The sequence below is a fragment of the Esox lucius genome, chromosome 20, assembly GCF_011004845.1.
Source record: "Esox lucius isolate fEsoLuc1 chromosome 20, fEsoLuc1.pri, whole genome shotgun sequence".
In the NCBI taxonomy this organism is placed as follows: Eukaryota; Metazoa; Chordata; class Actinopteri; order Esociformes; family Esocidae; genus Esox; species Esox lucius.
In genome coordinates this window covers 1,295,922-1,310,080 of record NC_047588.1, presented here as the reverse complement: position 1 = coordinate 1,310,080, position 14,159 = coordinate 1,295,922, and the positions used below count along the sequence as shown (strand labels likewise).

Genomic DNA, 14,159 nt, shown 5'->3' with positions numbered 1-14,159 from the left:
CAACATATTTTATTATTACTAACTATTTTATTATTTTGACCTGATTATGTGAAAACAAGGGAAACAAATTTTACATGACACACTGCCGCACAGCCTGACGTAAGAGGGCCATATGAGAATGAGTTGAGAATATCGGTGAGTAAGGAAAGGGGCGGAGGCTCTTAAAAGGTGTCACTAGCACGCTGAGGGTTGTGCGGAACTATTTTCTCTGCACCGGCTGGTGGCACCATAGACATAATAAAGAGTAGACGCCGCATCGACCGCTACTGCCTATGGCGCTGACGAGCCGTGAGACCGCCATCTTGGACCGGTCTGCCACTCCACTCAATGGCCCTCATTTATCATTCTTGCGTAGAAACGAGTGTATATGTTGGCGTAAGATTTTGCTTACACTCCTCTCACCGCCTGATTTATGAAGCTGTGCGTACCTTTAAAATGCAGGTGTACGCAATACCTGCCCCTGATAAATGCCGCGGCTGAAAACAACCGTCATTAGAAAAACACGCCCCTATATATTCAAGTCTCCACTTCCCCCACGCCCTCATTTTACGCTATGGACACACGGAAGACGGCAAAAAAGAGAAACTTCTCTGACGTGGAGATTGAGACGATCACCAGGGAGGTAGAAAGAAATAAAATTGTTTCATTTGGCAGTTTAAAAAGCAGAATAAAAGATGATAATGTGATGTGGAGTACCATTCATTCACATTAATAATTGCATGACAATTTGTAATATTCGTCTTATTATTTTATGATATTTATTATTAATTACATTTATTGTTATTTAGAAGAAGAATGTCGTTATTATTATTATTTCTATTATTATTATTTAAAGGAAGAATGTCATTTTTATTATTTTGACAGTCTGAATTATATTTTGGTCATTAAAAGCCTTTTATTACTGAACCCAGTCCGTGCGCAACTGCTGGGCCTAACCCTGACACGTAATGTAAAGTGCAGAGGCTCGCATCTGAAGGAATACATATAAATCAAATGCTTTGGTAAAGTCACACAAATTTAACATTGAAGTCCTTGTTGCACAAAACTAAACACTGAAGTTTTTTTTTTTTTTTTTACAGTGGGTCATAATATATCATATATTTTAGTTTGTCAGTGCGTTAGGATTTTTTTTTCTGCGCATTTCCGCACTAACTCAAAACGTGCGTACACCACCTCCTGAACTGGCGTAGGATTTGAGAGTGCCGTACGCCAACGTCCATATTGATAAATCTTAAAGTCACCGTGGTTTTGGGTGTACGCCAGGTGTACGCTGGAAATTTGGTGTACGCACTTTTGATAAATGAGGGCCAATGTAATCTGTTTTGGCAGGTGAAACGAGCTGTCAGCGCATTTAATTAATCATACCTCAGTGAATACCTTACTGATTTTCACGCAGGTTTTTTTGCTGCAAAGGTCATACATGTAGCTATGATACAGGACACATGGTTCGGCAGATTTTAATATTCATAGTTTTATATTCATCAAAACTGTGAACATAATCCCCAAAAAGGGAGAAAAACAGGAACATTTCCAGTTTAACTATCATTCTGATTGAAACACCTAATGTGTAAATAGTGGCAGTAAAGTCAGAAATATATATTTCTCTCGCTCTCATTTCACAGCCCCCATCCCAACATACACACATGGGTCCCAGTCTAAAATAGCAGGATGAAATGAAAAGTGACAGTTTTTATTTAAACTGCACATTTACTTTGTTGAAACTCCCTTGAAAAGTCTGCAAACTTAATTAATGTAGCAATTTTCAAAACACAGTTACAAGTGCTTTTCAGAACCCAGAGGGAAAGAGATCAGGGCTAAGACAATCACAAACAAGGACATAATGTAAAAATAAACTTCATTATACACAAGCTCACAAACCCAGTGTAAGGCAAAGGAGACCAACATTTGGATTCCTGGAGACACACCATGAAGCTAGAGTTCATGAAACACAATCAAGGTATTTACAGACCCACCAATACTTACAGCAGTATTCACATAAAATGTGACAGACCACTGTTTTCAGGCAGTTTTAGGCCATTGCTTTCAGTTTCAGTGTTAATCTTGTCAGAATGATGACAGATATGACATAAAGATACTATGTGTGATGAGTAAGGTTAAAGTACAGATATAAAGCTTAGAATTAGTTTTGGGATGCTGGAATTTAGGATTAAAGTCTTGAATTGTCGTGGGACCACACACATGCACACGCTCTAAAACCCCTGAAAGAGGACAGTTCTTCCTCGTGCTCCCTTTCTGCAGTTCAAGAGAGGTGAGTTTGGTAATGTGGTGCAGCCTTATTTTGAGAAACACAGACACAACCAATGACAACAAGTCAGAATGATGGTTGTCGATGCCAAACTGAGTCTCCTCAATGTGTTCCCCAAGCAGAAAAACATCCTCCGTTCCAATCTCCTCCCGGACGATGTCTGTGACTGTCGACACCTTAGGAGCTGGCATTGGTGAAGCTTGGCGGATCACCCTCGCTGCAGCACTCAGCACCTTATTAAAATAATAATTTTAAAAAATACATTATATTTATATAGTGCTTTACACAGGTGAGACACCACACCGAACCATCAGGCTGCGGAAGATGGCCTGGAAGTGCCGATGAATTGTTATTCCAGCCTCCTTATATGGAAAACAGGCACACAATACATACATTACTCACAAGACATAAAGATATTCATTAGGTATATTTTCAAAATTGTAATTAAAAGAACACCAACCCTACCTGACGCTCTGATTGAATTAAACAGGAGCTCCAAGTGATCTTGGCTGAACCTGTAGGTGAGCACATACCACTGAACTAAATAATAAGCTTGTTTGAAAACCAATCTACTATCAGATGTTCTGTTGCCTTTATTTTAAGTGGGGTGGTTATGAGACATGAGAGGTAACTTACTTTTGTTAGGGTGAATTACACGTGAATAATAAACAGTGTTGGGCAAGTTACTTGGAAATTGCAGTGAGCTAAGCTATTAGTTATGAATAAAGCTTCACTACACAAAAGCAACCACCCAGTCAAATGTAGCAAGCTAAGTAACACAAACACAGCACTAGGCTAGTTCATTACATAGGAAGCTACTTTAAGTTGTGCTAATTTCACATGACAAGAAAAGTAGCTTGTGTGGTAAATAAAGGAGTTACTACTACTGAAAAGTTACTTGATTCTGGAAACAGTGAAGCTACCACCAAAATACTAAGTTACTAGCTAAGCTAGTACTGCCCAACAATGATAATACCGTCTTTTATTTATATAAATATATAATTAGCTGGCCAATGTTATACTAGTAATATTTGCTTTATTTCTACAATAGCATTCTTGAGTCAGTTGTAATATAAGTCAGTGTTATAGAATATGACTTATCAAGTCTCAGTTCGCTGGGTGAACACCGGCTGGTGCAGTAAACATAGCCTAGCTAGCTGGATACGATTTCAGTACAGTAATATCAAAGATCCTAGCTCCTTCTCAACTCTCTGGTAATATTCTAGTCACAAAATACAACCAATAATACGGTAATGTTAAATCTTACTTGTGAAAAGTAATCCCCCGAGTACTGCTTTCGATGGTCCGCCGATATGAGCAGGAGTATGCTCCACAGTGCTCTGGCATCGTTGCTTCTGCTGCTACGCAAATAGTAATATGACCGGTCAAAGATGGCGGCCGTATTTCTCGCGCCCCAGCAGCCAATGCGTCGTCTACTCTTTATTATGTCTATGGGTGGCACTAGCAACAAGGCAAATTCTTGATACTTAATAAATGAACAACACAACCAATCAGAGCCTCTATGCAAACGACAAGCCTATATAGAGCTTGCATGAACCTTTGGGATAACGCTTCCCTGGTACTGCAAGTTTGATGCAAACCTGTCGAGCTAGTGTTAAGCGTGTAATGCATTTCAAACTCCGCCTTCAAGCACAAATAGGACAGTTCTTGCTGTAACTATTTTGTGGTGATGAAATTTTGATTTCGACTGATCAACAAGAAAGTCACAAACTCTTTGAATTGACCACGATTTGCCAAACAAAGCCATTGATTGTTTTTTGCTGCACTTTCAAGAAGCACCTTAAGCGATTGAAGAGGATTGATACATCAAGTTAATAATATAGCTGTACAGCATATTCATATCCATTATTTTTTTTAATTACATTTTACGTTCAGTGCCACATCGACATGTCAAGCGATGCCTCGGATCGGAGTCGGCGGTTCAGTGTGCTGTCTTGGGATCAGGTGCAGCGTTTGGACTCAATCCTCGGCGAAGCGATCCCGATTCACGGCCGCGGAAACTTCCCTACACTCTCGGTCCAACCCAGGCAGATTGTTCAGGTAAATCGCATGACCACAACTCTTTGCTGGGTGATTAATCGTTTCATGTATTAGTTATAGTATGTTAAGTAGCCACGCATGTAGTCTTGTTTTTTCAGCAACAACGCAAACATGACATGTTAAAGACGGCTATTCTATTATTTAAAAAAAAATTATTGTAGTGAGAAATATACGCCTAACCCTTATCTCCTGACACACAGAGTTGCCTATCTCTAGTCCAGTTCAATGCTCTAATCCTTCCCAAATAGGAGCTTTTGATGTCCACTGTGCGATATAGCGTAACCCTTTCCTTAACACTTGCCGCCCAGTGGTAAACTCTTTGCTTTAATTTAGCAATTACTGTAACTGCATTTATTGGAAAGTAGCCTAGAGTAATAGCATCATCCATCCATTTAGTCAGTGAAACAGGTCAACTTATTTACCAAGCAGCTTCAGTTTAGGTTGTCTCACATCAAGTAACGTTGTCATCAATCACCACACTAATTACCATTATTTTCTGATGAATCTGTAGTCATATTTCTCTGGAAGTGTTTGCAACATTATGGGTATTTTTGTTATAATAAAGATGGCAGTCGTTATGTACTCCGCTCGACTAAAATGCTATTTGCGATACCTTTATTCGATACCAATTCAAGATGACATAAAAGCTCAGTATTATTTTAGGGCCCTTGAGTGGCTGTAGGACATGATTTTTGTAAGATTCCCTCTGTGGACAGAGCTATGCATAAATCCCTGAACTCATCATTAGGACCTAATTGTCACAACAGGTGAATGTAAGTTATTTAAATTAATATTATACACAACTACAATTACATAGTATTACTATTGGAATATTTCTCAAATTCCAAGCAACTACACACATTAATGCTAGCTTAAATCTGGGGGGACCAGACAGTGTCTTGTGCTGTGTTTATCTCCAGTAGGTGCTTCTATATGTCTGGATCTCTCTTAACTCTCAATGTGTATTAACCTAATTAAAGGTTAAATAATATATGCATAGACGGACAAGCGAGTAGCATTTACATTTTTTCATTTAGCTGATGGTTTAATTAGAGCAACTTATAGGGTAAAGGGCTCAAAGGCAGTACAACAGGTTTTTCTCCATGTCAGCTCAGGGATTTGAATGAACAATCTTTCGGCAACTGGCCCTATGCTCTAACCACTTGGCTATATTTTCATGTATATGTATTTTGTGTGGCATTTTATGGTTTACTTGATCAGAACCATGGTGAAAGCTAGAGATTACATTCTCTATAGAGTCACAGAATAGTTTTTAGCTGAAAGAGCAGTGGACTGGACTCATGCTGCAGCATCATATCTGCACTGGAGGGCTGCTGAACCACCTTAGGCCACACCACTAGACTATATGCCTACCAATAACTCCAGCCCGCTCATTCCGGTTCATCCCCATGTCGTGTTTTATATATAGGGAGGATGGATGTAGGTTGTGTAATGGAACGTTCTCACCAACTGTCCACATAGTCAGTCAACTGACACTTAAGGGACCAATTGGTCATCAACTGCTGTATCAAAACCTGATTTTACTGAGCCAGCCGGTTGTTGGCAAGATAAGGTTTGTGAGCTCTGGAGTCACTCTAAGTGGCTTAGAGTGCTAGACCACCCTGGAATGACACTTGTTTCTTTTTCATTACATAGGGGTTAATTATGGCACCACTCATATGTGGCTGAACTGTTTTGGGAACGTGCATTTGGCAGCATTTCTGCTGTGACTTTCAAGATCCCATCTAAAATGTGTGTTGACAATAGCGTTCAAGCCATATTGTCATCTGCAGTTGGCTTGTACCAGCAGCTACAGCATCCAAAATCAGCACTTGAACGTGTGAAGCATTCTGTTGTGATTTAGGCAACCATCTAGAATGTTCAGACCACAACAGTTGGAGCAGGGCTCTGGGAACAGGCATGCATGTGGGGGACATGGGCTTGTGTGACAGATGCTAGGGAGTCAAGTAGTAGTGCTGCTTACTTTCTTTCAGGATTTCTTTAGCTGCTACTGCGTGGATTGACATGACCTCTAAATAGCTGATTTAGCAATAACTTGCCTTACACTAATCCTTAGTAAATCATTCATTCAGGCTAGTAGGGGATAAGTCTGAACTGTTGGAGGAAAATATCTTGTCACAATTGAATAACCAGTATTGAATATGTTGATAACCAATTGGGAATGATTGGCCAATAAACACATTTCTGGGATGACTGGCCAATGGTTCAGATCCCTGAGCCAACAAGGCAAAAGGCAAGGCACTTAACCCTAGTTGCAACTGTAATTCACTCTGAATAAAAACATCTGCTAAATTACTCAAGTGTAGTGGAGTTTCACAGCATTAGTAGTCTGTCAAACTGGGAACTATAATCACTCTGAACCGATACACAGTACTAATTTGCAGAATAAGCACAGAAAGCAACACAAGGGAACTGGTTGGAGTTACTAATAGTTTAATATGATTTGGCATCTGCAAGATTACTCGCCTAATGCAATAAGCTTTAACTGAATGTTAGTCAAGGACCCCATGTCTGTGTTGCCCCCTGATGTATGAATTTATATATGTATGTATTTGCATGTAGATGTGTTGGGGAGCCTGCAGGCCTGAATTGTCTGAAGCCTGACCCATTAGGTATAAATAGAGGCAGCTTATGATCTGATGGACATGATGACAGTGGGTTAATTACTGTTAGACTGACTCTAATCTGCCAGGAATTGGGAAGATTTCAAGGCAGCAATGGGAAGGAGGTAAATACTGAGGAGTTCTGCATTCTAGAGGTATTTGATGCGCACACCCAGTGAGGTCCGAAACTATTTGGACACTGGCACAATTTTCATAATTTTGGCTCGGTATGCCACCACAATGGATTTGAAATGAAACAACCGAGATGCAATTGAAGTGCAGACTTTCAGCTTTAAACAAAAATATAGTATGAAATGTTTAGGAATTGGAACCATTTTCATACAGTCTCCTTATTTCAGAGGCTCAAATGTAATTGGACAAATTAACACAAAACGTTAATTTGTTATACTTTGTCGAGAATCCTTTGCATGCAATGACTGCTTGATGTCTGGAACGCATGGACTTCACCAAAGCTGGGTTTCCTCCTTTGTGATGCTTTGCCAGGCCTTTACTGCAACTGTCTTCTGTTGTTGTTTGTTTGTGGGTCTTTCTGCATTGTTTTGTCCTCAGCAAATGCTTGATCGGGTTGAGATCAGGTGAATGACTCGGCCATTGCAGAATATTCCCCTTCTTTGCCTTAAAAAACTCCTGGGTTGCTTTCGTTTTGGGTCATTGTCCATCTGTAAAGTGAAGCGCTGTCCAATCAAATTTGCTGAATCTGAGCAGACAGTATATCCCTATACACTTCGTAAATCATCCGGGTGCTTCTGTCTTCTGTCACATCATCAATAAACACTAGTGACCCAGTGCCATTGGAAACCATGAATGCCCATGCCCTCACACTGCCTCCACTGTGTTTTACAGATGATGTGGTATGCTCCAGATCATGAGCCGTTCCAAGCCTTCTCCATACTTTTTTCATTCTGGTTTAGGCTGATCTTAGATTCATCTGTCCAAAGAATGCTGTTCCAGAACAGGTCTGTTTTTTTAAGATGTTTTTTGTCAGAGTCTAATCTGGACTTTCTATTCTTGAGGCTTATGAATGATTTGCAACTTGTGGTGAACCCCCTGTATTTGCTCTTGTGTGGTGTACTTGGATAATGGTATGCCTACCTCCTGGAAAGTGTTCTTCACTTGTCTGGATGTTGTGAAGGGGTTTTTCTTTACCGTGGAAAGGATCCTACAATCATCCACCACTGCTGCCTTCTGTGGATGTCCAGGCCTTTTTGTGTTGCACCATTGTGTTCTTTTTTTCTCAGAATGTACAAAACTGTTTATTTGGCCACTCCTAATGTTCCTGCTATCTCTCTGATGGATTTTCTTTTTGCAGCTTAAGGATGGCCTGTTTCACTTGAGTTGAGATCTCCTTTGACCACATGTTGTGGGTTCACAGCAACAGCTTCCAAATGCGAATGCCACAACTGGAATCAACTCCAGCTTCATTGATGTAGAAATAATGAAGGAATAGCCCACAGTCCATGAAACAGCTTTTGAGTCAATTGTCCAATTACTTTTGGTCCCTTAAGAAAGAGGGGGCTACATATTAAAAAAGCTATAATACCTAACCCTTCCTCCAGTGTGAATCTGGATATGAATACCCTCAAATTAATTCTGAGAGACTGCACTTTATACCCATATTCATTATTGATCTGTATCTTGAATATATTTTGGTAAACAGCCAAAACAACAACTTAAGTCCATGTCAATTTTTTTCCAGACCTGACTGTACACATGTGCACGAGCACACACATACATTTTAGATTAAAGTAATTTAGCAGAAGCTGTTTCAGTAATGAATACTAACATTTCCATGCTTTTGTCCCCTACTGGCTTACTGTGGAATTCAAATCCACATCCCTTTTCGTGTGCCATACTCTGAGCTACACAGAATGAAAATGTTATACCTTGGTTGTATATGAGGTTATTCAAGTTTTCAGTCCTTATGTAATTCCAGTCTTTGTGTTAGAAGTTGAGGTAAATAGATTTCCAATACATTTCTCTCCATTTCACATCTACACTCACCTAAAGGATTATTAGGAACACCATATCATTACACCACCACCACCAGCCTGCACAGTGGTAACAAGGCACGATGGATCCATGTTCTCATTCTGTTTTCACGCCAAATTCTGACTCTACCATCTGAATGTCTCAACAGAAATCGAGACTCCTCAGACCAGGCAACATTCTTCCAGTCTTCAACTGTCCAATTTTGGTGAGCTCGTGCAAATTGTAGCCTCTTTTTCCTATTTGTAATGGAGATGAGTGGTACCCGGTGGGGTCTTCTGCTGTTGTAGCCCATCCGCCTCAAGGTTGTGCATGTTGTGGCTTCACAAATGCTTTGCTGCATACCTTGGTTGTAACGAGTGGTTATTTCAGTCAAAGTTGCTCTTCTATCAGCTTGAATCAGTGGGCCCATTCTCCTCTGACCTCAGGTGTTCCTAATAATCCTTTAGTTGAGTGTATAGTGCCTGTTACATGTGAAATAAGAGAGGGGGAAAAAGTACAGTAGAATAGATTCTGTGCCATAGTAGCTGTCTTCACATTTGCTAGCATGTAGCCTACCTATTTCCCTATACTAAAATTGAGCTTGAGTCTTATTTAGTCTCGAGAGAGTTCTGATTAAATACAGTGATCACTTCCAACTGTTTCACATCTGCTAATTAAACTGACTCAACCAAGAGAGCTCTTTGGAGTTTAATAAGGGTAAAAAACAAGTTTCCTTCAGATGCACAAGCAGTTAATCTTAACAGAATCATCTAACCAAGTGGATTGAGTTAAATTTACTACTACCCCTCAGCTTTACAGATAAATGTACTTTGTTGAGAACTGTATTGATCTCTGCCTACACAATGCTACTCTTTGAGGAATGTTTCGAACAGTGTGTGGGGGCATGTTTTACTTACCTTCCGGGGACTAGTACATCCCCACTTGCAAAAACCTTTCAGGTTCTCTGGGTGAGGGGTTAAATTTGGGTATAACATCCAATTAGAGAGAGGCATTACGGCTAGGTTACGTTTGCGTATGAAGGTTAGGTTATTGAGGTTAAGGTTAGGATTAGGGTTAAGGTTTAGGGAACATGGAATTTGTTTTTGCGTCACCACAAGGTTAGTAATACTGGACTGTGTGTAAGTAATGTTTAAGGAGCACACAACTGGTTGATGCTAATCTTGCGTCAACATCCGAATACAGTGGTACAAGTATTTGATACACTGCCGATTTTGTAGATGTTCCCACTTACAAAGCATGTAGAAGTCTGTAATTTTTATCATAGGTACACTTCAACTGTGAGTCACAGAATCTAAAACAAAAATCTAGAAAATCACATTGTGATTTTTTTAAGTAATTAATTTGCATTTTATTGCATGACATAAGTATGTGATCACCTACCAACCAGTAAGAATTCCAGCTATCACAGACCTGTTAGTTTTTCTTTAAGAAGCCCTCCTGTTCTCCACTCATTACCTATATTAACTGCACCTGTTTGAACTCGTTACCTGTATAAAAGACACCTGTCCACACACTCAATCAAACAGACTCCAACCTCTCCACAATGGCCAACACCAGAGAGCTGTGTCAGGACATCAGTAGACCTGCACAAGGCTGGGATGAGCTACAGGACAATAGGCAAGCAGCTTGGTGAGATGGCAACAACTGTTGGCAGTTAGAAAATGGAAGAAGTTCAAGATGACGGTCAATCTCCCTCGGTCTGGGGCTCCATGCAAGATCTCACCTCGTGGGGCATCAATGATCATGAGGAAGGTGAGGGATCAGCCCAGAACTACACAGCAGGACCTGGTCAATGACCTGAAGAGAGCTGAATTGAGGGCGAGGATGGATGGGGCCATGTATCGCAAGGTCTTGGCCAACAACCTCCTTTCCTCAGTGAGAGCATTGAAGATGGGTCGTGGCTGGGTCTTCCAGCATGACAACGACCCGAAACACACAGCCAGGGCAACTAAGGAGTTGCTCTGTAAGAAGCATCTCAAGATCCTGGAGTGGCCTAGCCAGTCTCCAGACCTGAACCCAATAGAAAATCTTTGGAGGGAGCTGAATGTCCGTATTGCCCAGTGACAGCCCCGAAACCTGAAGGATCTGGAAGATCTGTATGGAGGAGTGGGCCAAAATCCCTGCTGAAGTGTGTGCAAACCTGGGCAAGAACTACAGGAAACGTATGATCTCTGTAATTGCAAACAAAGGTTTCTGTACCAAATATTAAGTTCTGCTTTTCTGATGTATCAAATACTTGTGTCATGCAATAAAATGCAAATTAATTACTTAAAAATCATACAATGTGATTTTCTGGATTTTTGTTTCCGTCACTCACAGTTGAAGAGAATCTATGATAAAAATTACAGACTTCTGCATGCTTTGTAAGTGGGAAAATCTGTACATGTTCAGAGGCATGTCACTGTCTTTCAAGTTTAGGCACAAGGTGAGGTTGAATGATTCAAACTTTGCCTTTGGACATAACCAATAACATCATCTGTTTCTTTGGAAATGTTTTCCTTAAGCTCAAATACCAGCACATGTTCACAAGGAGGGGGCTTTCAAGTACAGGCAAGAGTCCAATTTAATTATTTAAACTTTGCAGTTGGTTATAAAAAAACAATTTTGATTAATCAGAAATGTCTTCCTTAATTATTTTGTTGTGGATATATTTTCAGGCATGTTATGCTTTATTGGACAGAATAGCTGGAAAAAATAGAGCTCTTAGTTTTTGCTGAAAGAGGTAGGACTTGAACAGCATTACATACTGTGTCAGTTGCTTAGACTACTTGTCAACCCATAGGCCACATTTATTAAATGAAGAAAACCGTTTGAGACAATGTCTGGAATTATATTTTATTTTTTCCCAGGTGATCCAGGCGCGGCTGGAGCAGAGAGGTGTGACCGTACGGGATGTGAGGTTAAACGGTTCTGCAGCTAGCCATGTGCTCCACCAGGACACTGGCCTGGGCTACAAGGACTTGGACCTGATCTTCGGTGTGTCCTTGAAGGATGACCAGGGTTTCCGGCTGGTCAAGGACGTGGTAATTGACTGCCTGTTGGATTTCCTACCTGCGGGGGTCAGTAAGGAGCGCATCTCACCACTGACCCTTAAGGAGGCCTACGTACAGAAGCTGGTGAAAGTATGCAACGACACGGACCGCTGGAGCCTCATTTCACTGTCTAACAACACGGGCAAGAACGTGGAGCTGAAGTTCGTGGACTCTCTGAGGCGGCAGTTTGAGTTCAGTGTGGACTCCTTCCAGATTGGCCTGGACACGCTGCTGCTTTTCAATCGCTGTTCGGAGGCCGTCATGTCTGAGAGCTTCCACCCTACTGTAATGGGCGAGAGCATGTATGGGGACTTTGAGGAGGCCATGGGACACTTGTGTAACCAGATCATTGCCACGCATAGTCCTGAGGAGATCCGAGGCGGGGGGCTTCTTAAATATTGCCATCTGCTGGCACGGGGGTTCAGACCTGTCTGCGAGGCAGGGATGAAGTCCCTGCAGCGCTACATGTGCTCGCGCTTCTTCATTGACTTCTCTGATATCAGCGAGCAGCAGCATAAGCTGGAGGGCTATCTGCAGAACCACTTTGCCGGCATGGAGCACAAGCGCTACGAGTGCCTGATGACTCTGCATCATGTGGTGAATGAGAGCACGGTGTGTCTGATGGGCCACGAGCGGAGCCAGACGCTCAGCCTCATCTCAATGTTGGCGCTCCGCGTGCTGGCAGAGCAAAATGCAATCCCCACGGTGACCAATGTCACCTGCTACTACCAGCCTGCCCCCTACGTAAGGGATATCAACTTCAACAATTACTACCTGGCACATGTACAGCTACCGCTAGTTCATTACAGCAACACTCACCAGACTTGGTTGCCATGCAGCTAAGCTAACAAGCATGTGCAGGGCAGAGGTGGATTTGGATCCAGTGTTTCCCTCCACTGGGTTTGAAAGAGAGAGAGACTGAGGAGAGGGGTTTGGCAGAGTAGAAACATTGCTCTGTCTTAAAAAAAAAAAAAAAAGTATCTTTGCCAAATGTGACTTGTCTGAAACAATCTTCTACTGCTGAATATCTGTTTTGAGCCAATCCATATGTACCTCTTTTTTTTTTTTTCTCCTCACTGAACTTTTGTAGGATTAATGATCATTTTGAGATGTAGCAAACATTTGAGTGTTTCCTTATATTAGTGAGAACATTTCTTTATGAAGTTATATTTGTTCAAAGAGGACATTTTTATTTTTAAAGAAGCAAACTACTGAAGGGCTGTTATTTGCAGATGACAGCGTCAGTTGACTTATATTTAAAAATTATATTTACCTGACCAAAGATTTTTATTGTATATGGGAAACATAAAATATTATTAATTCCAAGTGCCTAAAACCAACAGACAGAAGTGCAAAAACTCATATTTAACTGAAAGCTGTGCTTCTTAAAGAGGTTTGTATAACCTAGATTACTCCCAAACCTCTTCAGGGAAAAGTGTTCATTTTCATGCAATAAAAAAGAAATCCATATATTGTCTTTTTTTATATCAATGTTTTTTTTTTTATTACTGTTTGTATGGTAAACAAATTGAAAAGTGCCTTGAAACAATAACAATCATTTGTCCTTGAATCAACCTCCTAGGTTATCGTTCCTCCAAAGTTTATTTATATTATGCATGGCTGTTTAACTACACATGAAGTGATTTCTACGTACATCTATTTATGTATGTATTTTTCCAGTTTAACTTATTCAAAGCTGTTAAAGTAAATTGTGCATACTTCATCTCCGATCCCTGGCATTGCAAGTGCCATTTTCTAGCAACTGAACAACAAGTCACTTGTATACAGGTGCATTCTTTTTCAGTCTATTCTTTTTCAAGGTTAATGTAGCTTGGATAGTCTTGATGACATACTGGTAACTAAGACCGCCCAGTTCCTGGACAACTGACGTCTAGAAAGGCATAGTGTCCGTCTGAGTGCCACTACTTTACCTGGAACTGTAGGATCCATTGCAATCTGAGGACATGAACCATAGGAAGCCTTTCTAAAGGCACAATGGCCTCACTCTCTGGTGTGATTCTAAAGATTTGACACAAAGGCCAGTTTGTTCTCCCACTCATGTTGCCAGTGGGAACTGAATTATGTTTGCTTGAATGATGCCATATCCATGTCATTTTACTTGTGTAAATATTAGAATCTTTTTGAGTCAATCGATGTGTCTGCTGT

General features: G+C 40.8%; 1 protein-coding gene across 4 annotated transcripts in view; it reads left to right on the top strand.

Moving 5' to 3' along the window:
• The window catches only part of LOC105009185 (terminal nucleotidyltransferase 5C), a 55,401-nt gene extending 41,728 nt beyond the window's left edge, over positions 1 to 13,673 (top strand). For 3 of the 4 annotated variants that reach the window (XM_034288658.1, XM_020045258.2, XM_020045260.2), the window contains exons 9-11: positions 4,163 to 4,327; positions 9,110 to 9,166; positions 11,811 to 13,673. In XM_034288658.1, the coding sequence (XP_034144549.1) occupies positions 4,163 to 4,327; positions 9,110 to 9,166; positions 11,811 to 12,836 (1,248 nt within the window). In that variant the 3' untranslated portion in view covers positions 12,837 to 13,673. The remainder of the gene's footprint in view (positions 1 to 4,162; positions 4,328 to 9,109; positions 9,167 to 11,810) is intronic. The other variant, XM_020045259.2, reaches the window with a different exon arrangement.
• The last annotated feature ends 486 nt before the right edge of the window (positions 13,674 to 14,159 follow it).